At 41.7% G+C, this 25,669-nt stretch overlaps 6 protein-coding genes and 1 pseudogene across 7 annotated transcripts; 6 read left to right on the top strand and 1 right to left on the bottom strand.

Moving 5' to 3' along the window:
- Positions 1–7,931: 7,931 nt before the first annotated feature.
- On the top strand, positions 7,932–16,254 carry LOC147512700 (uncharacterized). The gene is made up of 5 exons (XM_086595714.1): positions 7,932–8,524; positions 8,622–8,699; positions 9,348–9,429; positions 9,613–9,740; positions 15,913–16,254. The coding sequence occupies exons 1-5, from the start codon at positions 8,276–8,278 to the stop codon at positions 16,114–16,116; spliced, it is 741 nt and encodes a 246-aa protein (XP_086451840.1). The 5' UTR covers positions 7,932–8,275; the 3' UTR covers positions 16,117–16,254.
- LOC147512701 (uncharacterized) lies at positions 13,097–14,814 on the bottom strand (annotated as a pseudogene). The gene is made up of 2 exons (XR_015215085.1): positions 13,511–14,814; positions 13,097–13,433 (listed from the first exon to the last, which is right to left on the bottom strand). The product of XR_015215085.1 is annotated as an uncharacterized LOC147512701 (transcript).
- Positions 16,255–16,860: 606 nt separating the features above from the next.
- LOC147512699 (putative receptor-like protein kinase At1g49730) lies at positions 16,861–18,667 on the top strand. The gene is made up of 2 exons (XM_086595713.1): positions 16,861–17,418; positions 17,765–18,667. Exons 1-2 carry the CDS (start codon positions 16,983–16,985, stop codon positions 18,415–18,417), a joined length of 1,089 nt encoding a protein of 362 aa, XP_086451839.1. The 5' UTR covers positions 16,861–16,982; the 3' UTR covers positions 18,418–18,667.
- Positions 18,668–21,319: 2,652 nt separating this feature from the next.
- Positions 21,320–21,952, top strand: LOC147512698 (uncharacterized). Its single transcript, XM_086598776.1, has one exon. The coding sequence runs from the start codon at positions 21,320–21,322 to the stop codon at positions 21,950–21,952; it is 633 nt and encodes a 210-aa protein (XP_086454902.1).
- A 1,248-nt stretch (positions 21,953–23,200) lies between these two features.
- Positions 23,201–23,674, top strand: LOC147512697 (uncharacterized). The gene has a single exon (XM_086598775.1). It carries the CDS (start codon positions 23,201–23,203, stop codon positions 23,672–23,674), a length of 474 nt encoding a protein of 157 aa, XP_086454901.1.
- Positions 23,675–23,690: 16 nt separating this feature from the next.
- Positions 23,691–24,092, top strand: LOC147512696 (uncharacterized). Its single transcript, XM_086598774.1, has one exon. The coding sequence runs from the start codon at positions 23,691–23,693 to the stop codon at positions 24,090–24,092; it is 402 nt and encodes a 133-aa protein (XP_086454900.1).
- Positions 24,093–24,841: 749 nt separating this feature from the next.
- Positions 24,842–25,183, top strand: LOC147512695 (uncharacterized). The gene has a single exon (XM_086598773.1). The coding sequence runs from the start codon at positions 24,842–24,844 to the stop codon at positions 25,181–25,183; it is 342 nt and encodes a 113-aa protein (XP_086454899.1).
- Positions 25,184–25,669: the final 486 nt, after the last annotated feature.

The raw sequence follows: 25,669 nt of genomic DNA, 5'->3' as shown, positions 1-25,669 counted from the left end.
TTCCCAGTACATAATGGTACATTCTATGGACAGTACAATTTTGTCTCAAGATAAACAAGGATTCCTTTTCCATATTATCACAAGTTCCTTTCGATTCCACAACAATGATCATACAATTTGGTTCACCTTGTTTGCATTGATTCAAAGTTGGTGTGAAGAGAGGACAACTTAACAGTTCAAGATCACAATGGTGTTTCCAAAGTGATCCTCAATATGGATTCCTTCATTATGGCCAAGAGAGTTGTTCGTGTCAGTTCAAAAGACATTGTTATACATCAGTACGCTACTACCTCCACCAAGTATGAGTAACCAGAGTTTAGTGGAACAACCACAATGTAGAAGAGAAAAGTAACAGTATGGAAAGGGATCTGTGTATGGACACATATTACTCAAGTAGGAGTACTTGTCTTGGCAGAATGCCAGAGTCGCTTTGGCGTGGAGCCATATCTTTGCTCAAGCAGGAGCACATTTCCTGGTAAAATGCTAGAGTGGTTTTGGCGTGGAGCCATATTATTGCTCAAGCAGAAGCACAATTCCTGGAACAATGCCAGAGTTGTTTGGCGTGGAGCCATCCGGTCCTTCGGGACATTGCTTCAGTGGAATTAGGATGACCAAATGAACCAGGGACAATCATATATATTGGGAGAGTTCAAGTTGTTCGTATGGGTGAGCAATTTCTCCTTAACCATGATGTTAGTGCTTTCTTCCCACAAGTATTTCAGCAACAAAAGTGCAGTGTTCGCATTGTCAAGGGGCAGATCGAGTGACAGTGTGGATGAATACAAGCTTGTTCTTAAGATGACAGAGTTGATCGCATGAAGTGTTTGAGTCAAGTATGTTGTAAGATGTGGCAGATAAGGATAAACCAAGATGAAGCACACATATAGTAGAAGATTATTCTCTCGACGAGGACGTCGACAATTAAGTGGGTTAGAATGTGACGGGGTCACAAATGTGAACACATATATGCCAAATGGAAGGTCCAAACCTATCCAAATATCACTGGCCAGAAAAGTCAACAAAAGTCAACTTGTGGTCAAACCATGAGTTGGGTGCTCCCAATTCCAATTCCATCTTTTAGTACGTTTCGAGACACACCAAATAGAGTGGTCGAACGTCTAATTCGGAGCACCAAGCTAGGAGTTAATCCCGGTTAAAGTTCACACTTGGATCAATGTTCCCTTTTGGTTATAGTGGAAAATCCTTATTCACTATATTAGGGAGGGATGAGTTCCCATCACTCCTCATAGTCTCCGAAGTATCAGCTAGGAACTTCCTTGGTACAATACCAGGGCCAATTCATGGTGACACTCAAGGGTGCGTCATGGATTCTTGATGACTCTAGGACGGGTCTAGAGACATATCACATTGGAGCATGCATATGTGGTACCGTTGGGAAAAGAGATTTCACATACCACGTCCTAGTGCATCGTGTTACGCTGTGCTGCTGGGTTATAGGAACATCTAGATACTCGTCCCAATGGTGTATTCAGCTATCCAGTCTCAAAGATATGGGATGAGTGTGCTTAGTCTCCTCTCAGACATATCTGAGGATTCGACTGTGGGCAAACGGGGTAACCCTTAGTCTTTACTATTCATGAGTAACTTGAGCACCGAATGTTTATCAGGCTTGTGCATGGTCAAGCTGCACGATCATATACGCCGCACGGTCCCCTCTCAACACATGATTTGGGACGTGTTCGTGACACCAGACTGCCACACCAGTTTGGAGGGAACCTCCAATCACTAAATAAATAATTATTAAGACGAAATTTTTTACTCGACAACTTCAAAAGGCATTTAATAAATTTCATCCTAATAATAACAACAATCAAATTTTGAGGCAGCAAACATTCTCTAGTTCTTTAGCCCATGCAGTGTGATAACGGAATAAGCACACCATAAACTTCATAGCTATGTTGTGACTGTCTAAATGCAAAGCTTGTGACAGGTAATGTTTTGTTTGTTGATCATGTTATAATTTTCCAAGTTTTTCAAATCTTTTGTGTTGCGGTTTTATCACTTCTACGAACTGCTAATTCGGTGGTTCTAACTTTAAACCTCGCCATTGAGATGTTCCATGGATTGATTTCATGGAATAAGTTTGTAACTCAAACTTTGTCAGTACCCTCCACTCTCAACCACTCGTGGCAGACCACGTGTCTAGACTACAAGCAGGTCGTGCATACGACCTAAGGTCAGGTCGTCCAAACGACCTAGGAAATGTAACCGTGCAAGCTAGTCAACAGCATCATTAATGAGAGATCATTACTTCATAACGGAATGAGTAAAATCAATCATCAAGACAGCGCAAAAGGGGGATTTATGCCTATAAAAAGAGGCGTCTTCTCCATTCTCAGGGGGGGCCAATTCTCCATCTTCTTGATCATCTATCTCCATCTCCCCTCTAATCAACCAATCAAAAACTCGAACTACGTCCGACTTGATTCGAGTTCACTAAAGAACTTGATACGTAGGCAGCTCGACATAACCGAGTTCATTCGAACAAATACTACCTCTACATTGGCGCCGTCTGTCGGTTTGTCTTCTTGAGAAAAAACATTCAAACCATTTTTTCAATCCCACGAAACTTGGTGAAACCACCATGGAAGGACAGCTCAAAGCTTTAGCCGATCAAATGAAAACTCTCCAAGATTCTTTTACGGCAAGCATGTCATTGAAGTTTCCATGACGTTGGTGTGGATTATCAATGGTGGCAAGCGAAAAGTCAACGTTCTAAGAGATAAGTCTATATTCAACTATTCTTCATTTATACTAATCTTTAATCTTTGGATCAGTTCGGATAATCTGTGCACACTTCTATGTTACAAGATATACTTCTTACTTATAGATCACTTGTAATCGATCCAGTACCGAACCCGAGGGATGCAACTACCACCATGTCACACGTTCCTTTACGACAAATCAGTGACAATACAGATCCAGGAATCCAACTTATAGGTCGCTCCTTACCAGGTCAACTAAGGTGTTGGTTCAACCAATCTCAAACAGAAATTTCAGAGCATGCTAATCTATGAACCTATATCAATGAGGAGAAGCGCACACCAACACAACTTATCACAGAGCTATATCAAAACCTCAGCTAGATCTCATGCAAAGACCTCAGCTAGGTTTCCGCTAGGTTGTCCATCAGCCTTCCATCAGTCAGGTTGTCATCAGTCATGTCTTCCATTAACCAAGTCGTCCATCAGATCAGCGCATCATCTGCTCAGGTTGGCTTTAGCTCAAGGCATCCTTAGATCAGCTCATCCTCAACTCAGGTCGTCCTCAAGCCAGGTCATCCATCAGATCAGCGCATCATCAACTCAGGTCGACCTCAGCTCAAGTCATCCTCAGGCCAGGTCGTCCTCAAGCCAGGTCGTCCATTAAATTAGCGCATCATCAGCTCAAGTCGGCCTCAGCTCAGGTCATCCTCAGATCAGTTAATCCTCAAGTCAAGTCATCCTCAAGCCAGGTCGTTCTTAAGCTAGGTCATCCATCAGATCAGCGCATCATCAACTCAGGTTGGCCTCAGCTCAGGTCATCCTCAAGTCAGGTCATCCTCAAGCTAGGTTATCCATCAAATTAGCGTATCATCATCAAGTCGGCCTCAGCTCAGGTATCCTCAAGTCAGGTCGTCCTCAAGCCAGCTCGTCCATCAGATCATCACATCATCAGCTCAGGTTGGACAAAAACAGAAAAATGTGAATTTGCAAGAGAAAATAGTGGATTTTGACCTCGAAAATGGCCACCATAGAGTAGAGCTCGGTGGTGATAGCGTGCGCGCTGCCGAGATCTTTCCGAATTGGGGTCACACACATGATTTTGACAACTGTAGCCAAGTTATGGCCAAAATACCAAAACTCATCCAAACTTACTCCAATTAGCTAAAGATCACGATTACTTGCCATCTTTGTGCTGATCCGCCAACTCATGATACTTTATTACCATCAATGTGCAATCTGACAACTCAGCATCATCTGACTCAGATCCTCCTGCATCACTCAGCCAGGTCGTCCTCAGTCAGGTCGTCCATCAGATCAGCCCATTATCAGGTCAGGTCATCCTCAGGTCAGGTTGTCCTCAGATCAAGTCATCCTCAAGTCAAGTTAGAGCAGGTTTACAACCTGGAAGAAGCAACCAATATTCCAACTATCAGTTCAACTCGAACATAATCACTGTCAGTTCAGGTTGTATATAGGTTGTCATCAGTTCATTGGAACTTGAACGAACATCAATATTCCAGGTCATCCCAGACTGACCACACCGCAAAGCTCGCGTTGATGATGTCTAATAAGTACCCAAAACTGTGTGTACTTGTTAAACCCCGTAGAGACATTATATTTGGGTCAATTATGTGTTTAATAAATGTAAATTAATTATATTTTCATGTTTTCATAGGTTTCAACATACAACGATAAAATACACACAAAACCTGCATTTTAGTAAGAAATACAACCGAATAAAGCTTGGACTTGAAATCTTCAGTATCAGCTCATTTAAAGCTCCAAACTATCAGCAAAGCTTATGGACTCAGAGAACCATGAAACAAGTTGAAGAATCCAAACTTGAATCCCTAAGCCAGCTAAAGAAGAGATTTTTGGATAAAAAACTTGGTCAAACTAACCTAAATCAGCCCGAAAGTCAGGAGAAAACTTCAAACGTTGATATCTTTCGTCTCATAACTCTGATTCAAGCATTCGACCAGCAAAAATGATTAGCATAGAAAACTTTACGTAACGGTATCTAGCTTCCAAAAAATGGTCGTACAGTTTGGAATATGAAGATAAAGCCAAAGCATATTACTATTTAGTCCAATCCCATTACTATTCCAGATAATATTTCTGAAATATTCCCTTATTTCTAGAATATTCCCTGGGATATTATATATTTTATTTGTAACCATTAGATTAGATAAATTGAATCTAGACCGTCAGAAAAACTATAAATGGAAGGGTATAGTTTTAGTTTTGCTCATGGAATTGTTAACATTCCATCATAGGAGTATAGTACTTTATTGCTTTTCTAGTGTAATGAAGAATTTAATTCCAATTTTTAATTAAAATATTTTTAATTCAGTTTTATTTTTTGTTAATTAGAATAACACTTTAGTTCTGTGATCTCGGAGTAGAAACTCTGCCTGAGTGAGGATTATATCCGTTAGGGAGGGTGTTTCGATAATTATAACGATTAGAAATCGAGTAAGTTCACCCAACGATGGGGTTCGAATCGATTCCACACATTAATAACGCTCGTTTAGAGATGAGGAGTTGTTATTAGGGATCACAAATCGAGACTAACTCTTTTAACGGAAATATGATTCGCTCAAATGGATTTTCTATCTCCAGAATCCAAAATCTATTTTATTTTATTTTCATCATTTTCTCACCTAAGTTCACTTTCACATATTCATGTGATCATATTTGTTTTGTTTATAAATAAAGTTTTGCAATTTTATTGAAATGTGAATGAAATGACAAATCCGACCGCTGTTTTACAGATAGATCAATGTCAATCAATCTAAAAAAAAAAGCTCGCTTGCCATGGAGTTATACCACACATAAAAGGTTGCCAACATATCCATCATCAATTGAAATAACAAATCAAGGGGAAACAATACTTTGTCGATGAAGGAATCAACAATTCCAAACCGAGAAGCATCTAAGTATTCCAGAATCAGATATAATAATTCAAAGCACGCAGTTCCCTCCTCGACAGTTCGCATATACTACAAACTAGTGAGTCGATCGAATGGCAAAATGGAAGCTCACTCCCTTGCGGTTTATTGCAAACCAATCAAGTTGGGGGGCTAGCCATGGCCATCTCCGAATTGGGACAAGTTATTGCCATCGAAACATATCAATCAAGCTCCAACATTGTGGCTAAACAACATTAACACCCACAAAGGGCTGCTTCTACTACGAACTGGGGGCTAGCTACAACCATCTCTGACCTGGTCGCTCAAAGCTCCAAAACTGGGCCTAGCAACATACAGTCAATTCAAGACTAATAATTATAGTGATACCCCCAAAATACTAGCTATCAACCATAGTGACGCCCTCAAAAGGCTAACTATCAACAAAAATGCCCCCAAAAGACGTACAAATCAACTTAACACCAATGCCAGGGTGAAACTTGATTCAACTGTAATTACCACTCAAAGGCTAATTATCAGTCAAATCAAATCCACGGTGCCCCCAAAAGGATCACAAATCAACTTAAGGTCTTTAATAGGGTTAAACTTGATTCAACTGTAATTACTACTCAAAGGCTAATTATCAGTCAAATCCAATCTACGAACTACGATGTACGCATTACGAACTACGACATAAGATTTACGATTTATGATCTACGCACTACGAGCTACGATTTGCGCACTACGATGTAGGACCTACCACATCAACTTACAACAAAGCTCTAAGCAACTAACAACATCCAGCCTACAAAACACAGAAAATTCAATTCGCAACAATCTCTATTTTCAACCAAGTAAGACAATCTCTATTTTCAACCAAGTAAGAAAAGGGCTATGTTAGTCTCCACTTTTATTATCTCCATTTCTTTCACGCATACTATTCTAAACAAACAAGCAAGATATCAAATGAAATCATTATTTCAGGGGGAGTAAAAGCTATCAAGTCAAAGGCGAAAGGGGATCTACGCTCCATCTTCTCCATTCTCGGGGGCAACTCCATCTTCTCGATCATTTATCTCTATCTCCTCCGGTAATCAACCAATCAAAAGCTCGTTACCCGATTGATTCGAGTTCACTAAAGAACTTCGATATGTAGGCAACTGAGTTCATCAAACAAATTAGGGGTGGGCAATGGGTAAGGTCTAGTCCAAACATGAAAAAGCCCTTTAGATAATGTAATCAAGTAATTTCGGCCCTAAAAAGTCATAGGTCGGTCGGGTATCATCTAAATAATGAGACCCTAAGCCCTTTTAAAGGCTTTTTAGGGTATCGGTTTTAGAATTCGGGTTTTAGGGCCAAGGATATATTTTTTTTTCGTTTTACAAATGCCATTTTTCGACAAAGATTGTTTTTGGTTTACGTGTTACAAATTTACGCTTTTATTTCGGGGTGTGGATCTACGTTCTATAAAATAAAAATATAATTTATAAGGCAAAATAAATTGAGAATCTCCTTTGATTTGATGATCAAAGGGTCAATTCTCCATCTTCTTCACGATCATTTTTGTTATATAAGATCTTATTGAAAAGTACTCCGTGATAAATTACAAAAAGGAACCAATTATGGTGCGTGTATTTATTTAACTAGGAAGGGCAAAAGCTCAATTACGTCCGACTTGATTCTATAACTAGACTTGTTCACTAAAAACTTGATATGTAGGCCTTGTTAGGTCGGGTCGGTCGGCCCTCGACTAAACTCGCTGTGAGGACTTTATAGACTTAGTTCGGATTAAACAAAATAAAACAAATACTACCTCTACAAACTTCAATAATAACTGAATTGCAAATTTATTTGACACTGGGAGCTTGGGGTGAAAGAATGTACATATTATGGCACTTTGAAGACGTTTAGTACGTTCGTAAATATTATTTTCCATCTCTTATCATATCTTGTTTTTTTTTGGTGAAATCTCTTATCATGTCAAGTTTGCTTAATTACACAAGTTACGACTTAAATTCCCCTTACAGTTTGGAACAATACACAAACTTTTTGGACTTTCTTCACACAAAACCATATATGTCGTTATTTGGGCTGCGTGGCGACGCTGAAATCATAATTCGTCTTCTTAGCTGCAAGTACTAAGAAATTAAGAATACAGCACTTAACAATAACTACATCTTAGCTGGAAATGCATGACAACTCTATGAAGGGTTTGCTATTTAAGAATAAATATATTCCACTTGTCTTCCGCACCACCTTGAGCTATATTTTGTTCGACATATCACACACCGATCACATTACACACCATTCAGCACTCACAATCTAAAGTTTTGTCTATTTTGAACTCAGCATAGTGTTTCAATTCAACATCTAAACGTGTCTAACTTGAAAATTCAGCTACAAGTATTGTCGTCATAATAAAACAAGGGCAAACAAAAGCAAAAGAAGTCAAGGATATTGAGTGGGTTGGATATATATTGTGTGGCTACCCTCCCTCAAAAACCGTATCATTTTCAAGCTCCTTGCCTCCTTCAAGAGATCTGAATTAATAGAGTATTAGACTAGAAGAAGAGTAATCTTTTTCTTGCTGGTTTCGACTTACTAGTTATTTCTATATTTTTAAGCTTTGATGCAGATACTATGAGAGAAGTATTAATTGCAAAGCCAAGTGGATCCCTTTTTATTAGAAAATGGCAATGTATTACTGTGCACGGTAACAGAGTTTGTGAGTTCTGGAGACCAACAGTCAGGTTCCCAGTATCCAAAACCTTTGGTTCTATGCCCACAAACCAATCAGTTCAAGTAACTTCTACGACTTCAAGTGTTGGGCCTGATTTGTTACCAAAATCACAAGAAAAGTGGGAAGCCTGGGAAGAGGGTATTGAGAAGGTGAGAAACATAAGCAGTATATATTTTATTTGTTTATTAATTACTTAATGAGCTTTCTTTGATATTCCTAAGCAGTCTTTCATTATTGTTTAAATAGGTTATTTATGGATGCCGATTCTTGACCTTTTTTGCCGTGTGGGGGTCTTTAGTTGGATCTTTCCTGTGTTTCATCAAGGTATTCATCCTCAAACCAAACTATGTCGTCGTTTTCTTTTTCTTTCTGATCACTACATACCATCTTAAAATGTATATCCTTAGGTGTGTTTCATTTTAGGAAAAAACTGCTATAATGTTGATTTGGTTAAACGACATTGGAATTTTAGCTCAAGTACATGAAATCCATTATTTACTAAAGGGAAATCCTGTTCATAAACTACTTCCACAAATTTAACATGCATTCGTCTTGGACTAATTTAACAAATTCTCCTGTTGCTTGATGGCAAAACAGAATGAGAAGATTTAAGCTTGTTCAACAACTTTGATATTGAGGATAAATCTACAAAACTAATTGAATATGTAGGCTAAGTAAGCTGTAATTCTGCGTGCAAGAAAAAAAATACCTTAAGTTTTTTTAGCGAGTCACATACAAGCGATCGAATCATTAATTGTCAAAAGGAATCTGACATTTGAGATTGAATGACAATAAGGAAACTTTTGCATATCAAACTTTGCCATATCCTCGTCTAGAGCTGAATGATGAAACACTTCAGTTATATGGGAACTGTATCATAACAGGTCCATACTAATAACACGACTAACCCGAAATTTGAAGCCTGGATTTCTGCGATTTCTCATGTTACTCAGTGTTATGTGCATGATGTAGGGTTGCACTTATGTTGCGGCTTCCTTCAAGGACTACTTTATGGGTCGTGGAAAGATGATGCTAATGCTTGTTGAGGCCATTGGTACGTATTTTTATTTTTCTCTATGGTTATGCTATTTTTCTTCAATGGAATAGTTAACCAACAATTCGTTATTACGTATCGATATATTTGTCCACATTAAAGTTTCTTAATGTATAATGAGATTTGATTTAAAGCTACATTGATTAATTTTATCAGTCTTAATCTTTACTTTGTCCACTGTAGATGTTTATCTAGTTGGAACGGTGATGCTGGTTTTTGGAATGGGTCTCTATGAGCTCTTTGTCAGCAATCTAGATATAGCGACGAGTCCCCACGATCGATCAAATCTCTTCGGCTTATTCACTCTCAAGGTTAGTCCTGCTACTATTGACTTTATGGCCTGAGCTTACTATATTTTAAACTTTTGCAGGCTTCGAAATGAGAATATTCGACTTGTTTGAGAAAATCACTAAAACTTGCATCGCTTGTAGACATTTGAGAATGAGACATGAAGCCTCCCACTTTGGCATTTAGTTTAGTAGCAGAGATAATTAATGGAATCTTAACTTATTTTACTCAACTGCCAAGAAACAAGAAGAAACCGACATTACATCATGATCATGTAATTTTTCACTCTTCTCGAAACACGTTTTGAATATGAATCACGTCCTTTTTCTAATAAGAGGGTGTGTTAAATTGTTCACTAATTTTCTTTGTCTTTATTCACAAAACCTCAACTATATATATACAAAGATTGTCGAGAGTCCTTGCTCTCTAAGGCTCTGTCGATCTCCTCAAAATCTTCTTACCTAAAATATAACTCCTACTAAAATAAGATAATTCCTACTAAAATAAGATAACTCCTACTTTAGGTACAATATCTATTAATATCGTAATACCCCTCCTCAAGTTGGAGCGTGAAGATCTCGAACGCCCAACTTGCCAAGCAGAAACTCAAATTTTGCTTTTCCTAATGCCAATGCTTTTGTAAAGATGTCTGCCAATTGAACACTAGTAGAAACATATGACGGACAAATCATCCCTTCAGTCACCGTATCTCGAACAAAATGACAGTCAGATTCTATATGCTTAGTTCTTTTGTGAAAAACTGGATTTTGAGCAATGTACAACGCCGATTGACTATCATAATACAACTTCATACCCTTCGGGTGTTGCACACCCAAATCACCTAAAAGTTGTTTAAGCCACTTCAATGCGCACACTGTTGCCGCCATTGATCTATACTCAGCCTCCGCAGACGATCTAGACACTGTTTGTTGCTTCTTGGTCTTCCACGATCTACCGAGAACGACCAAGTAACACGAACCATCCGTCAGAAACGCCCGCGTAAGTGGACAACTAGCCCAATCTGAGTCACACCATCCTTCTAGACTGAGGTCACTATCAGCATGAAGCAAAATCCCTTGCCTCGGACTTTTCTTTAGATATCGCACGACCCTGAGAGTCGCCTCCCAATGATCCTCACGAGGTTGTTGCATAAATTGGGACAGAATATGAACTGAATATGCAAGATCAGGTCTCGTCACAGACAAGTAAATCAATCTCCCTACAAGTCGTCTATACGGAGTCGGATCTGCAAGAAATTCACCCTTAGCAAGTGCCAAATTGTGATTTTGTTCCATAGGGAATGCCGTAGGCTTTGCTCCCAATAAACCTGTTTCGGAAATTATCTCGAGTGTGTATTTTCTTTGGCAAAGAAAAATTCCTTCTGGATTACGGGCTACCTCTAGCTCTAAGAAATATTTCAAAACTCCCAAATCCTTCATATGAAAACACTTGCCAAGGTAATCTTTAAAATTGTCAATGCAACCTTGTCATTCGTTGCAATAATCAAATCATCAACATAAACTAATACGTTGAGCTGAGTTCTGCCCCTGCACAACGCAAATAATGAATAATCTGAATAGGATTGCACAAATCCATAATTCTTCAATGCTGTTGACAGTTTTGCAAACCAACACCTGGGAGCTTGTTTTAGACCATACAATGACTTTTTCAACCGGCAAACCATGTTAGGATTTGTATTCTCAAAACCTGGAGGAACCTTCATATAAACCTCCTCATTTAAGTCACCGTGAAGGAAAGCATTATTCACATCCATTTGATGTACCTCCCATCTTTTAACAACAGCAATTGCAAGAAAAGTGCGAATTGTCACCATTTTTGCCACAGGAGCAAATGTCTCGTTATAGTCAATTCCTTCCACCTGATGATTGCCATAGATCACAAGTGTTGCTTTGAGTCGCTCTATGCTGCCATCAGATTTATACTTAATTTTATATATCCACTGGCTCCCTAGTGCTTTCTTTCCGGGTGGAAGAGTCTCCATTACCCAAGTTTCATTGTCTTCAAGGGCTCGTATCTCCTTTCCCATCGCATCTCGCCATCCCGAGTCTTTCATTGCTTCTTTAAAATGCTTTGGCTCATGTCCCACTGTCACTGCTGCAAGAAAATTCCTATGTCTCACAGAAAAACGTTCACAATTCACAAAATATGTTATAGGATAGGGCGTACTTGAGCAAGATGAAGTAGCTGATGAAATCTCATATGGACTTATTTTTCATACAATATGAGTAACAAAATCACGATATCGTGTGGAAGGAGTTTTGGCTCGTTTCTCGCACCCCAACTCACTGTCAACTAGCGCATCTTGCTCCCCCACCGTATTCTCCATCCCCTCATCACGCATATTCTCATGTGTGGGCTGCTGTACGGGCTGCACCGCAGACCCCTTATCGAGGGTGGACACTGCCTCCAACCCCCCCTCAATACACACAACACACTCATTGGCACCCTCATCCTCACTCCATGACCCATCCTAATTGTTCACCAGCATAGGAGTCACCACACTCCGTGGTTGGTGTGGTGCAAAAGGAAATTCTTTCTCAAAAAACTTCACATCCCTTGATACAAAATACTCATGTGTTTCTAAATCATACAATTTCCAACCTTTCTTCCCAAAAGGATAGCCAACAAAGACACACTTACGACTCCTATTTGCAAATTTATCACCTTTGTGTCGTTGATTATGAGCATAGCAAAGACAACCAAATACACGAACAACCTCATAAGAAGGCACTTTCCCAAACAACAGTTCATATGGCGATTTAGTCTTCAGTAAAGTAGAGGGTGTTCTATTAATCAAGTAACATGCTGCCAACACACATTCTCTCCAAAATTTGATTGGTAAGTTCCCTTGAAATTGCAATGCTCGAGCCACGTTCAAAATGTGTTGGTGTTTTCTCTCAACCCTCTCATTTTGTTGTGGAGTCCCAACACAAGAAGTCTAAAAAAATTCCATTATTTCGAAAATAATCATGCAAACAATTAAATTCGGTCCCATTGTCACTTCGCACACGTTTTATCACTTGTTCAAATTGTCGTTCAACCATAGCAACAAAATTAAGAAACATAGATTCAACTTCCAATTTATTGAATAGTAAGTATACCCAAACTCCTCTCGAAAAATCATCTACTATTGTCAAAAAATAAATAGCCCCACATGAAGAACGAGCCTTGTAAGGCCCCCACAAATCCAAATGAACAAGTTCAAAAATCCTACCAGCTTTATTCATACTAGTGGGAAAACTAGACCTAGGTTGCTTTGCACGCGGACATACATCACAAGCTCTACTATTGTTTCGACGAGAATGATTGACAGTTGGAATCAACTTCAATATTTTCTCCGACGGATGCCCCATTCGTTGATGCCACAACTTGAACGACGAATCACCATCCACTATTAAGACCTTCACTTGAGGAACACCACGAAAAAAATAAAGTCCATCCAATCTTTCACCCGCTCCAATCACCTTCCTCATCGGTTGGTCCTGTATAACACAAAATTTTTTAGTGAATTGTACAACGCAATTTAAGTCATCGATTAATTGAGTCACAGAAATTAAATTGCATGTTAATTGTGGGACATAAAGCACACTGTCAAGCTTCAATCCTCCTGGCAACACGACACTCCCCTCTTGATTTGCTTCGGCCGTGTTGCCATCCGGTAATCCCACCGGGCAGTGTTTCACCTTTCTCACATTCTGCAAAAGAGACAAGTCACACGACACATGGTTCGATGCTCCTGTATCGACAATCCAACTAAAACTACTATTCTTACCATACAGTCGGTCTTTTGTTTTGGCTAAGTTCAAAAGATCAAGAATTTGCTGCAATTGCGTTGCTGAAACACCTGCAAGACCCGCAGCTTCGGTCGCATCCGCCAGCCCCTGTGAGGACACTGCCTGCTGCCCAGACGAAGTTCCAGCCCCACCAGTTTTATTTGCACGAACAGACGGTGCACCATACCCTCGGCCACGACCAGAACTTGCATGCCCACCTCCTCTTCCTGTCCGTCCTCCACCACGACCTGGTCCCTTACTTCCGCGAGGCCGGTCCCCCCACCATTTGGGGAGCCGTGTAATTGAAAACAAGAGGATTCGTCGTGGCCTTCTCTATTACAATGATTGCAAAACTTGTCAGTAGGATCCACAGAACGAGACTTGCCATTGCCACGCGTATCAGGCTAAATTGAGAAGGCCATGATACTATCTCGTTCTTCCTTGGATGAGGATAACTCTCCTCCATGCAGTCTTTCCGCTTGAATCACTTGTTGATATGCTCTATCAAGCGTCGGCAGTAATGGCTCTTGTCCCAGCAGATTTGTACGAATTGAAGCATATGGTCCATCGAGGCCAATAAGAAAGTGATGTAGATAGTCTTCTCCTCTCAACTTTTCTACCAGCGTGACTATGCTACACGTGCAACTTCCACACTTACAAACCGGCACCTTCACATATGTGGTTAGTTCGTCCCAGATTTTTGACAAACGACCAAAGTAAATTGCCACAGTCTCGGTTTTTCCTTGCTTGCACTCCCCCAAGGACGTCTTTAATTGACAAATACGAGTGCCGCTTACCACACAAAACCTGCTTTTGAGATTGTTCCACAAGAGTTGTGCATCATCATATTCTCCGAGTGTCGTCCGAACGGACGACTCAATGGTATTGGTCAGCCATGACACCAACATCGAATGCACAGCGATCCAATCCTCAAGTTTCTCCTCTGTTGTTGGCTTCGGAACCGTCCCTTCCACAAAACCAAATTTCCTCTTCGCCTTTAGCGAGGTGCGAATTGCCCTCGCCCATTCATCGTAGTTCTCCTCACGTAATTGAATAGGAGTAATGATGTTTCCCGGACCGTCACTCGATCCAAGATGATACGTCCTATCCACCTTCTTTTCCCCATCTTTTGATTGGTCTCCCTCTCCGCCAGCCATGATAGCCATGATCTCTCCTGGAGGCTAAAAGACTGAAAAAAAAAAAAAAAATCGTGTTTGCCCTAGGATCTCTCTAAGCTCTTGATACCATTTTAAATTGTTCACTAATTTTCTCTGTCTTTATTCACAAAACCTCAACTATATATATACAAAGATTGCCGAGAGTCTTTGCTCTCCAAGGCTATGTCAAACTCCTTGAAATCTTCTTACCTAAGAGCATCTTTAGCAGTGATATCAACCTAGCATCAAATTCTCAAGAATTTGGTGTTTTTTCAACTTCAGGAGAACTACATGTTGATGAAAACACAAAAAAAACACCAAACCAAACACCAAATCGACCAATATTTGGTTCCAGGTTTGATGCTGTATCAAATCACTTACGCGGTTTGAGAAACACTGCGCGGTTTTGGCAAAACCGCGTGGGCTGGGCTGCTAAATGGGCTTCTATGGCGCGGTTTTGGCAAAACCGCGTGGGCTTGGTTTTTGCCAAAACCGGCGTCGCTTTTTTCTGAAAATTAGAACTGTGGTGCATAGAACACCGTGACTTTGAGAACACCGCGCAGTTTTGGCAAAACCGCTGCGTGGTCTTGGGCCTGTTAGTTGGGCTTTAGTGGCGTGGTTTTGCCAAAACCGCGTGGGCTATATGGCGCGGTTTTGCCAAAACCGCATAGTTGCTTGGTGTTTTTTTGATGTTGCTCCTAAAGTTGCTTGGTGTTTTTTTGGTTTGGTGTTTTTTTAGTTGCTCTCCTAAAGATGCTCTAAAATATAATTCCTACTAAAATAAGATAATTCCTACTAAAATAAGATAACTCCTACTTTAGGTACAATATCTATTAATATCGTAATAGGGTGTCAAAGACGGTAATCAAAACGCTGTATCCAAAACCAAATTTCTTTGGAGTGTATATTGATCAAACCCAATTCCAGTTCCTAATAATGGTGAATATCTTGCCAATAAACACAAAAATGTTCCAGTCTCAAAACTTCAAACCTATAAGGCTATAACATATTAGTGACATGGATGGTCTTACCCATCAACCTAACCGGAAAAGTGACTTCAGAATCTATGTAACTGCTAAATCATGTATTGCATTCATTTAAAGACAATAGTATGAAGTTAGATTATTAACAATAGTACATAGGAAGAAATTCAAGTTATCTTATGGCGACGACTCATAATGAACTCGCTTAAAGAAAACGCTGCTCCTTAATTGTTTAATAAATCAATTTTTCTTGTGTTGTAGGAACGGCCAAAGTGGCTGGAAATAAAGTCCCTGAATGAACTCAAAACTAAGCTTGGGCATGTAATAGTGATGGTTCTTCTAGTCGGTTTATTGGAAAAGACTAAGAGAGTTGAAATTAGCTCTCCCATGGACTTGCTTTGCTTCTCTGTTTCTATTCTTCTGTCATCTGGGTGTCTGTACCTTCTTTCCAAGCTCAGCAACTGAGAACAACTCTTGTTTAGAATTTTAGATATCAAGTGAATGTACATTGATATGAGATGCTGTCATGAAATTATGTATGTACATATAAGTGTATTTCAACAAATTTTATTATGGTCTATGGGAGCTGGATTGACAAACAAACTAACCATGTGATCGACTGGAAAACGAACCAGACAAGCCACTAGTAAATGAAAATAAAGTTGCATAAAAGATTCCAACTACTGGAGTCGCACCAAGTTTATATCCAGGGAGGAGAAAGGATGCTAAGTATAGCCAATAGAATTTGAGTTTAGTTAAAGTTATTTCACTATAAATTCCTTACCAATTGTATTAATCGCCTAATAGACCACGAAAATAGCGATCGATTCCTTGGAATAAACATTTAACATACCACGGACATCTGCTCCCGTAGTCCACATACTGGTTGCTGTAAAATACATTTTGTGTATAAGCAAAGTTGGTTAAAAGAATAAGATTTTTCTTGTTACATGATAACTTGATTTATTATGTCTTATAATCAGGGCTAAAAAATTGAAATCATGCACGCCCAAGAGTAGGTTCTGAATTAACTGTTTTTTTTGGGAGTAGGTTCTGAATTAACTGTTTTTTTTTAATGGGACAAGTATTTCATTCACAGGACACAACAAAGTTTCATTTATTAAGTTTGATATACCTTTAGATATATGGATCAAAAAGGAATCACCAAGCTAGTCCATTTTATAGGATCTATGCACTAATGTCCAAAGCCATGAATCATTGAAATTCACTCCCCCATCCTTACCTCATTTGAAGCATATCCTGGACTCTTTCAATTCATTTCCATTTTTTTCCTTTCTTAACCATGTATGATAGGAGCAAACTAGACAATTATGTGGTTCTTTGGATTTTCTACAGCAAATCCAAAACATCTGTGGATAATAGCAGCAATATTGTTTGTGATTTTTCTTACCATTCTTTTTAGGAGGTTGGCTTTCCATCTAGATCAAGCCAGTACTACTAAAGAAGAGGAACTGAAGAAGGAAAGGAAACGCAACTTTGAAGAACGTTTTAGTTGTGGTGGTCTTGTAAGAACTTATTCTTTTGAAGAATTGAAAATGGCAACAAAGGATTTTAGTATTCGAATAGGCGTTGGTGCAACATCTTTTGTGTATCTAGCTCAGCTCAGTGATGGAAGATATGGTGCTGTTAAGCGTGTGATGCCAGAGAGGCGTGGGAGCAAGAAAATATTCCTTGATGAAGTTTCAGTTCTGCTGAGACTTTCTCATCCAAACTTAGTGGGGATGATGGGTTTCTGCTTGGATAAAGGTAAGTGTAAACATTGCGACTACTCTGTCCTAGAAAGGATGTTAGTTAATTAATGGCTGAGTCTCCCACTCATTCTATAGCGCAAAACTATTCATGAAATTTTTGCAAAAGATGTCATCAAGAAATATAGCCTGAATAAAATTTCGTATAGGACATATATTATCAGCAATATAGTGTGGCTTCATGACTCCTTGACACTTCGGCACTATGTTTCCTAGCTAATTGTTTAGACTTTCCTGCGTAGTAAACTTTGGTTTCTCTTTCTACACCAATTTCTTCTCTGCTTATTTTGAAATCATAGGGTACGGTTCCTTTTGTAAACAACTATGCTATTCTTCCCTTGCAGGAGAACAACTGCTGCTATTGGATTATGTCCCAAATAAGAGCCTATTTGAGCGAATGCATACACACCGTGGCCAAACATTAGGGATACTCTCATGGTCGAACCGGTTGAGCATAGCGTTAGACATAGCAAATGCTCTGAACTATCTACACTCTGAAGCTGATCCACCAGTTATTCACAGAGATCTCAAGTCTTCAAATGTTCTCTTGATTGACAACAACCATGCAAAACTTGGTGACTTTGGGCTTTGCAAGTTGGGTCATGACCCTACCACCCATACTCCGAGTGTAGTAAAAGGTTCATTTGGATACACAGATACAAACTACTTGAAAACAGGTCAAGTAACAACAAAGAGTGATGTATATAGCTACGGGGTTCTTTTATTGGAGTTGATAACTGGGCTCAAGTCAGTACAAGGTTCAGTAACACTTGCTGAATGGACTGAAGAATGGCGTAAAACTAAGAAAGTTGAAGTTATGGTCGGAATGCTGGACCCAAAGCTAAATGGTGATGCTAATATTGATCAACTTATTAGCTTAGTTGATATTGCAAACTCTGCTCTTGTTGAGAACTATAAAAGGAGACCAACCATGAGCGAGATTGTGGATAGGCTTGTTTCTTCTGTTGAAATTTTCAAAATAGAGATTGTAGTATAATTCAAAAAGGTGTGTATCCTTGTTGATCGGGGTTTTATTTCTAGCTGAAGACGGGTTCCTCAAGTACTTGTTGTTCATATTGACAGGAGAGAATATTTGGCTAAAAGAAATGTGATGGCATAAAGTCATCCATGGTCGAATTCTTTCTTCTTTTACCTTGTGTATTCATCTTTCCCTAACCCGAAACCCAGCATCTTGTGCCCAACCTCAGTTTCAACCACATTTTGATAGCAATTGTTTCTAGATAGAATTGATCCATTCTGTTCACAGTACAAATGCAAGTTCTTTTATAAATTTTGTAAAACTGATTCTTATAGTCTTCAACGAATTACGATATATTATAAATTTGGTCTTACTGGCACAGTATTCGTGTATCGCATTTGTGATCGAACTCTGATCTCCAAGGTTCAAGAAATAGTAAAGTATGACGTCAAATATGTGTATTTCTTGCCTTGTTGGTATGCAAGATTTTGGTATAACCATTGGTATCAGGCTATCAGCCAATAATTCATCTTGATTGATGTGAACCTGGATTTGATTTACTTTAAAAAAAACAAAATCAAAGCCTAAGAACCAACGCTTTAAATGCTGAAAAAATAATTTCAGATCCTGAAACATATTTTTCATCCACAGTGATTGAATAGATTGCAAACTATTTAATATATACTTTAATTTCCCAATTTCGAATAGCTTTATACTTTCTTGAGAGCCAAGTTTAAATCCTGGAATAACCCAAAAGAGGAAAAAATCATAAATAGCCAACTTATAAGATGGGCCTGAGGCCTCACAATATAAAATTTTAAACCCGCTCACACCCACTGACCCACCAAAGCTCTCCCTCTCTTTCTACATTCGAACTCCGCTTCTCATCTTCTTCTCCAGTTCCATTCTCGTCATTAACTTCAATTCATTAATATAACAGTTTAAAAACTGTGTTCTCGTAAAGGTAACTATCCTTTCTTGATCCAATTCTTTAATACAATAGAAGAAACTGTTGGAGTTATCCTTCACATGAGGAAGAGAAAGAGGAAAAGAAAGAAGAGGAGAGAAACATGTATTAACCCCTTTTTGGTCTACTGAGGTGGCATGTCCGCCGGCCCGAAGTAAGATAAGAAAAAGAAGGCGTGAAACACCTAATTGGGGCCGCGGCTTTGCAAAAGTGGTCGGGTCGTACAGCAGCATGTGGAAACAGAGCGGTCAGAGTCAAAGATGAGGCAACTTAATAGAGAAGGAACGGAGGGTACAACAGCAAGGCCGCGGAACCCTAAGAGGACAGGTGTGCCAGTGTGGACCAAAGGATGGGAGGGAGATCAACGGATAGGAAAGAAGGGAGGAGGATATAGATAGGAACAGTAGAGCAAAGAAAAAAGGAGGAAAAAAAGAAAGAAAAGAGAGAGAGAGAGAGATTATGACATAGGATCTTAGAGGGTGTAATTTGTGTGCATACATTTGGCGCCGTCTGTGGGGAGGAGGTAGGTCCACGATTTGAGAAAAAGGAGAAGGTGCGAAACATCGCTCCAGCTAAGAGAGGAAGAGGTAGGGGAAGAGGTAGAGGACGAGGCAAAGGAAGGCTGGCGAGGGAGGAGGCCGTTCAAAACGAAACGACAAGCGTTGAAAACATAGAGGTGGGGGAAGAGGAAGTCTAAGATGCGGTGGCTAAAGCAACTAGGTTGCTTCAGGAGGAGGTAGGTAGACTTAGGGAAGAAAATGAGGAGTTGAGGAGAGAAAGAGAAGAAACTCAGGGAGGAGCGGAAACCGTAGTACCTACGGGTAGTGAAGTGGAAGTGCAAAGTGAGGAACTTCCTTAGGAAGCTGGGGTGGACCGTGCAGGAGGCATTACCATGGAAATGGTGCAGGCGATGATCGAAAGAGACAGGGAAGCCAACCGCGTGATGAAAAAAGAGAAACATGGCGCGGCTAAGAAGGTGGTGGACAACCTGAATCAGAATCCACTTGCTGATTCAGTCTGGAATTCGGAGGTACCCAAAAGGTTCACCCAGCCGCGGTTTGAAAGGTACGACGGGAAAGGAGATTCAGCGGACCATTTGCATCACTTCCGGCAGCAGATGCCTATCTGGCAAGAGGCGAAGTATGATGGCCTCTGGTGCATGATGTTCCCCGCCAGTCTGAAAGGCGGAGCATCCGACTGGTACTATTGGTTGGCGTCGCGGAGTATACAAAGGTTCGAGGAGTTGGAGCAAGCTTTTGTGAATCACTTCATCCATCAGAAGAAGATGGTGGTGGACGTAGCAGATCTTTTTAATGTCAAGCAGAAGTCCGCGGAGACACTCAGAGACTTTTTGTGCAGATTCAAGGAAGAGACCCTGAGGGTGGAGAGTTTGGACGAGCGCACCGCGGTCATAGCGTTCTAACATGAATCAGTGTCAAAGATTGAAGTTACCACCTTGCATGCTTTGTACTTGAAGGTAGAGAGGTATATCCGATACGAGGACATTTTGCGGAGAAATAGTAAAGAACCCAAGAAACCCGACAAGTCAGTGCACACAGTGGCCGCGGAGGATAGGAGGGACAGAGACAGGGCCGCTGCACGAGACGGAGGAACCTACGGGAGAGACACAGTTGCGAGAGGGGCTGGGACCAAGCCTGAAGGGAGTATAGGGAAAGAAAACCTTACTGCGAGATAGACTTGACTCCACTGAACAAGCCGTTGGAGGAAATCCTACCCCTGATCAAGGGACAACGACATTACAAAGAACCGCGAAGCTCGCCTAAAGAGATAGAGGGAAAGCCGTTTTGCGCGTACCATCAGATTAGGAATCATGCTACCAATGAATGATTTGCTTTACAATGGTTAGTAGAGAGAATGATTGGGAGAGGACAGCTAAAGGAACATGTCTAGGAAGTTCACCGGAAAGGGTTCCCGAAATCCCGGGCACGATAAATGTTATATTCAAGAGAAACGAGGAACGCCCACAGGGATAAGGTAAGGAAGACAGCCAGTCTGCAGCAGATAAACAAAGTTGTGAGAGGTCCGCAGCCAGTTCCAGGAAGCAGCGAAGGAAGTGACAGGATAGAGTTTACTCCAAAGGATCTGGAGTCGGTGAGCTCTCTGCACGAAGATGCGTTGGTGATTACCATAGCGATGGGGAATTACATGGTGAAAAGGGTGCTGATAGATTGCGGAAGTTTAGTGGATTTGTTGTTTCAAAGTGTGATGGAAGAGATGGGAATAGAAAAGGAGCAGATTAAGCCTCCGCGGACTAACTTGTTCGGGTTCAACGACAGCATGACCGAGCCCTTAGGGGAGCTAGTACTGCTGGTGACCATTTTCACCAAGTTTATGGTAGTGGACACTAACTCGCAATACAACGCGATCCTGGGAAGAAAATGGATTCAAAAGATGAAGGCAATTCCCTCTACTTATTACCAGGTGATCCGTTTCCCGACGAATGGGGGAATGTACGAGATAAAGGGTGATCAGGTCGCGGCTCAGAACCTCCACCAGGTGACAGCGAAGGGTCTGGTACGTGCACCTGGTAAGGGGACGCCGGAGATAAGGGACAGTCCAACATAGCAATTACAAATCGCGGCCGAAGAAAAGAGGCTGCTTATCGGGAGCAAGACAGTGGACGAGATTGAGGTTGTGAGCATCGGAATGGCCGAGGAGGAGAGGTTTGTGAATATAGGGGCAAGTTTCTCAAAGGATTGGAAGACGAAACTGATTGCCTTGTTGGCTGAAAACAGTGATGTATTTGCATGGACCATTGAGGATTTGGTGGGATTAGACCCGGAGTTTGCGTGTCACAGATTACATATGCGGGGAGGGGCCCGCCCGGTCCAGCAGAAAATGAGGAGCATGAAACCACAGTATGCACAAGGAATTCGGGAGGAGGTAAAGAAACTGAATGATGCGGGTATCATCTGCGAATGCAAGTTCACTGAATGGCTGTCGAATGTGGTAGAAATGCCTAAAAAAAAAGGGAAAGTGAGAATGTGCGTGGATTTCACAGACATCAACAAAGAGTGTCCAAAGGATTGTTACCCGATGCCGCGGATAGATGAGTTGGTGGACCGAACTGCAGAGTATAAGTTCTTTTCATTCATGGACGCGTTGATGGGCTACAATCATGTGGTGATGTATGGCCCGGACCAAGAGAAGACGGCATTCATAGTGGAAGGGGGAACGTACTGTTACACCAAGATGCCTTTTGGTCTGAAGAATGCGGGGGCAACACTTCAGAGAGTGGGAGAAAAGATGTTCGAGGCTAAAATCAGAAAGAAGATGGAAATCTATATAGACGACATGGTAGAGAAGAGTATGACCGAAGAGGAACATTTGGAGGGGTTGAAAGAGACATTCGCCATATTGTGAAGACACAAGATGATATTGAACCCAGAGAAGTGCACATTTGGGGTAACATCCGGGAAATTCCTGGGATATATAGTCACATACCGCGGCATAAAAGCGAACTCGGGTCAGATTAGGGCTTTACTAGAGATGTCGTCCCCGCAGAATGTGAAGGAAGTTCAGAGGTTGGCTGGGAGGGTCGCGGCGCTTAATAGATTTATATCCAAGTCATCGGACAAGTGTCGGCCCTTATATCTACTGTTAAGAAGGACGAGTGACTTCCAATGGACTGAGGCATGTGAAAAGGCGTTCCAGGAGTTGAAAAAATATTTGGGCAAGGCCCCGATCCTGTCGCGGCCAGGACAGGGGTAGAAGCTGTACTTATACTTGGGGGTGTCGGAGTGTGCGATTAGTTCAGTATTGATAAGGGTGGTGGAAAAAACAGAGAGGCCGGTGTATTTCCAAAGCAAAACAATGTTGGACGCCGAAGCAAGGTACAGTAGGATCAAAAAGTATGCCCCGCACCGGTCTTCTACAACGAAGTTGAAACCATACTTCGATGCTCATTCTGTGGTGGTAGTGACTAACTTGCCACTCAAGCAGGCATTGAAGGCTGAGAAATCGGGAAGAATGTTGAAGTGGGTCGTGCTGCTCAGCTCTTATGAGATCGAGTACCAAGCCAGAACCGCCGAGAAGGCCCAAGCGATGGCAGAGTTCCTGGCCGAGGACCCCACCTGGGGGGAAGAGATGGTTATGGAGCAGGAGGTAGACCAAAACCACGACCCCTTGGATCCGTGGGACATGCGGAATGGTTGGAGGGTATTCACGGATGGATCAGCTACAAATACTGGGAACGGAATTGGGGTGGTGCTGGTTACCCCCGAGAATACTCGCTTGGAGTTGTCAATGAAACTGGGATTTGCGGCTTCGAACAATGATTCTGAATGAGGCAGTGATAGCGGGGATGGATTTGGCCAAGGATTTGGGGGTGCACGAACTGACAGTGTATTCGGATTCTAATTTGGTAATATGTCAAGTCAATGGAGGATTTGCAGCGCGGTGCCCTCGGATGGCCAAGTATCTAGAGGTGGTACAGAAGAAGACAGGAAAATTCGAAAAGATCAGTTTTGCTCATCTAGGCAGGGGGGAGAATAGACACACTGACGCCTTGGCGTACGTGGCCGCGGTACTCCCTGAGACAGAGGGTAGATCTATTGAGATTAGGGTACTAAGCAAACCAAGCACCGCGAAGGACGAGGATGTGTGCCTAGCTATTGAACAAGAGCATGGATGGATGGAACCCATTAAGAGTTTCCTATCAGGGATAGATACAGGGGACAAAGGTGAGAGAAGGAGAATGGAATAGAGGTCAAGGAGGTACATTCTGACAGACGGTGAGTTAAACCGGCGGAGCATCAGTGGACCACTTCTGAGATGCCTGGGGCTGCAGAAAGCGCGAGAGGTGTTAGGAGAGGTTCACGAAGAGGATTGTGGAAGCCACTCGGCAGGAAGGACGACGGCCCACCGGTTGCTATCTCAAGGGTACTTTTGGCCCCACATGAAGAAAGATGCAACTCAGTACTCCAAGAGGTGCCGAAAGTGTCAAACCTTTGTGCCGCTGATACATTCACCTGCAGAACCATTACACAAGGTCTTTAGTCCGTGGCCATTCACTATGTGGGTGTTGGATGTCGTCGGGCCCCTGCCTTTGGCCAGTGGCAAAAGGAGGTTTATGCTTGTCGCGATCGACTATTTTACGAAATGGGTTGAGGGTGTGGCCCTACAGCAAGTGAAAGAGGAACAGGTGAGAAAGTTTTTGTGGGAGAATATAATATGCCGGTTTGGGCTGCCACACACCATCATCGCGGACAATGGCACTCAGTTCACGGGGGGAAAAGTGAAGGCATTCCTCTAAGCCTATAAAGTAAAGCAAGGGTTTTCAGCCTTGTACAATCCTGAGGGGAATGGTCAGGCAGAGTCTTTTAACAAAGTTATCATGGATAATTTAAAGAAAAAGTTGGAGGAGCGTAATGGGTGCTGGGCAGATGAGTTAAATCATGTACTGTGGGCGTATCGGACTACGCCGCGGACATCTATAGGAGAATCCCCTTCGCAATGGCCTACGGAGTGGAGGCAGTGATCCCGGTGGAAATGATGGCTCCAACGACCAGAACCAAGGCGGTAGAGGCAGGGGTTAACCAGAGAATACTGGCCGAAGAACTAAACCTCACAGAGGAGAGGAGGGACAATGCGCACATCCGATTGGAAGAATATCACCGCAGATTGCAGAGACAGTATAACAAGCAGGTGAAGCCGCAGACATTTCATGTGGGAGATCGGGTACTTCGGAGGGTGACCACAGCCACCAAGGAGGAGGCAGACGGGAAGTTGGGACCCAACTGGGAGGGACCCTATACCGTGGTGGAGGCAGGGATAGCCGGGACCTACAGGCTGTAGACACTCCAAGGGGAGAACATCAAGCGGCTGTGGAACATCCGGATGCTGAAAGAATTTCATGAGTAACTTTTGTTATGGGTGCTTTTAATTAAAGAAAATTGTATTTGCTTCATTCGAGCCTTGTAATGTTGTTTTGAGTTAGCTACTATGTTAATGAAAGCAATAGCCAATTTTTCCCATCTGATGAATGTGCGTTCGCTCATGTGTGTGTTAGGCCGGGAGCAGCGGATAAGGGTTTCTACATCAATGTTGACTCCTTAGTTGACTTGAGGGCAAGTTGAGTGGCCCGGGCATACTCAGCTACCCTCAACACCTCCTTAGACAACATGGGGGCAAGCTGAGTGGCCCGGGCATACTCAGCTGCCCTCAACATCTCCGCGGCCAACCTGGGGGCACGTTGAGTGGCCTGGGCTTACTCAGCGACCCTCAACATCTCCTTAGTCAAATTGGGAGCAAGTTGAGTGGCCCGGGCATGCTTAGCTGCTC

The sequence above is a fragment of the Coptis chinensis genome, chromosome 3 (genome assembly GCF_015680905.1).
Source record: "Coptis chinensis isolate HL-2020 chromosome 3, ASM1568090v1, whole genome shotgun sequence".
NCBI classification, from domain to species: domain Eukaryota; kingdom Viridiplantae; phylum Streptophyta; class Magnoliopsida; order Ranunculales; family Ranunculaceae; genus Coptis; species Coptis chinensis.
This window is presented reverse-complemented; position numbering and strand designations above follow the sequence as displayed.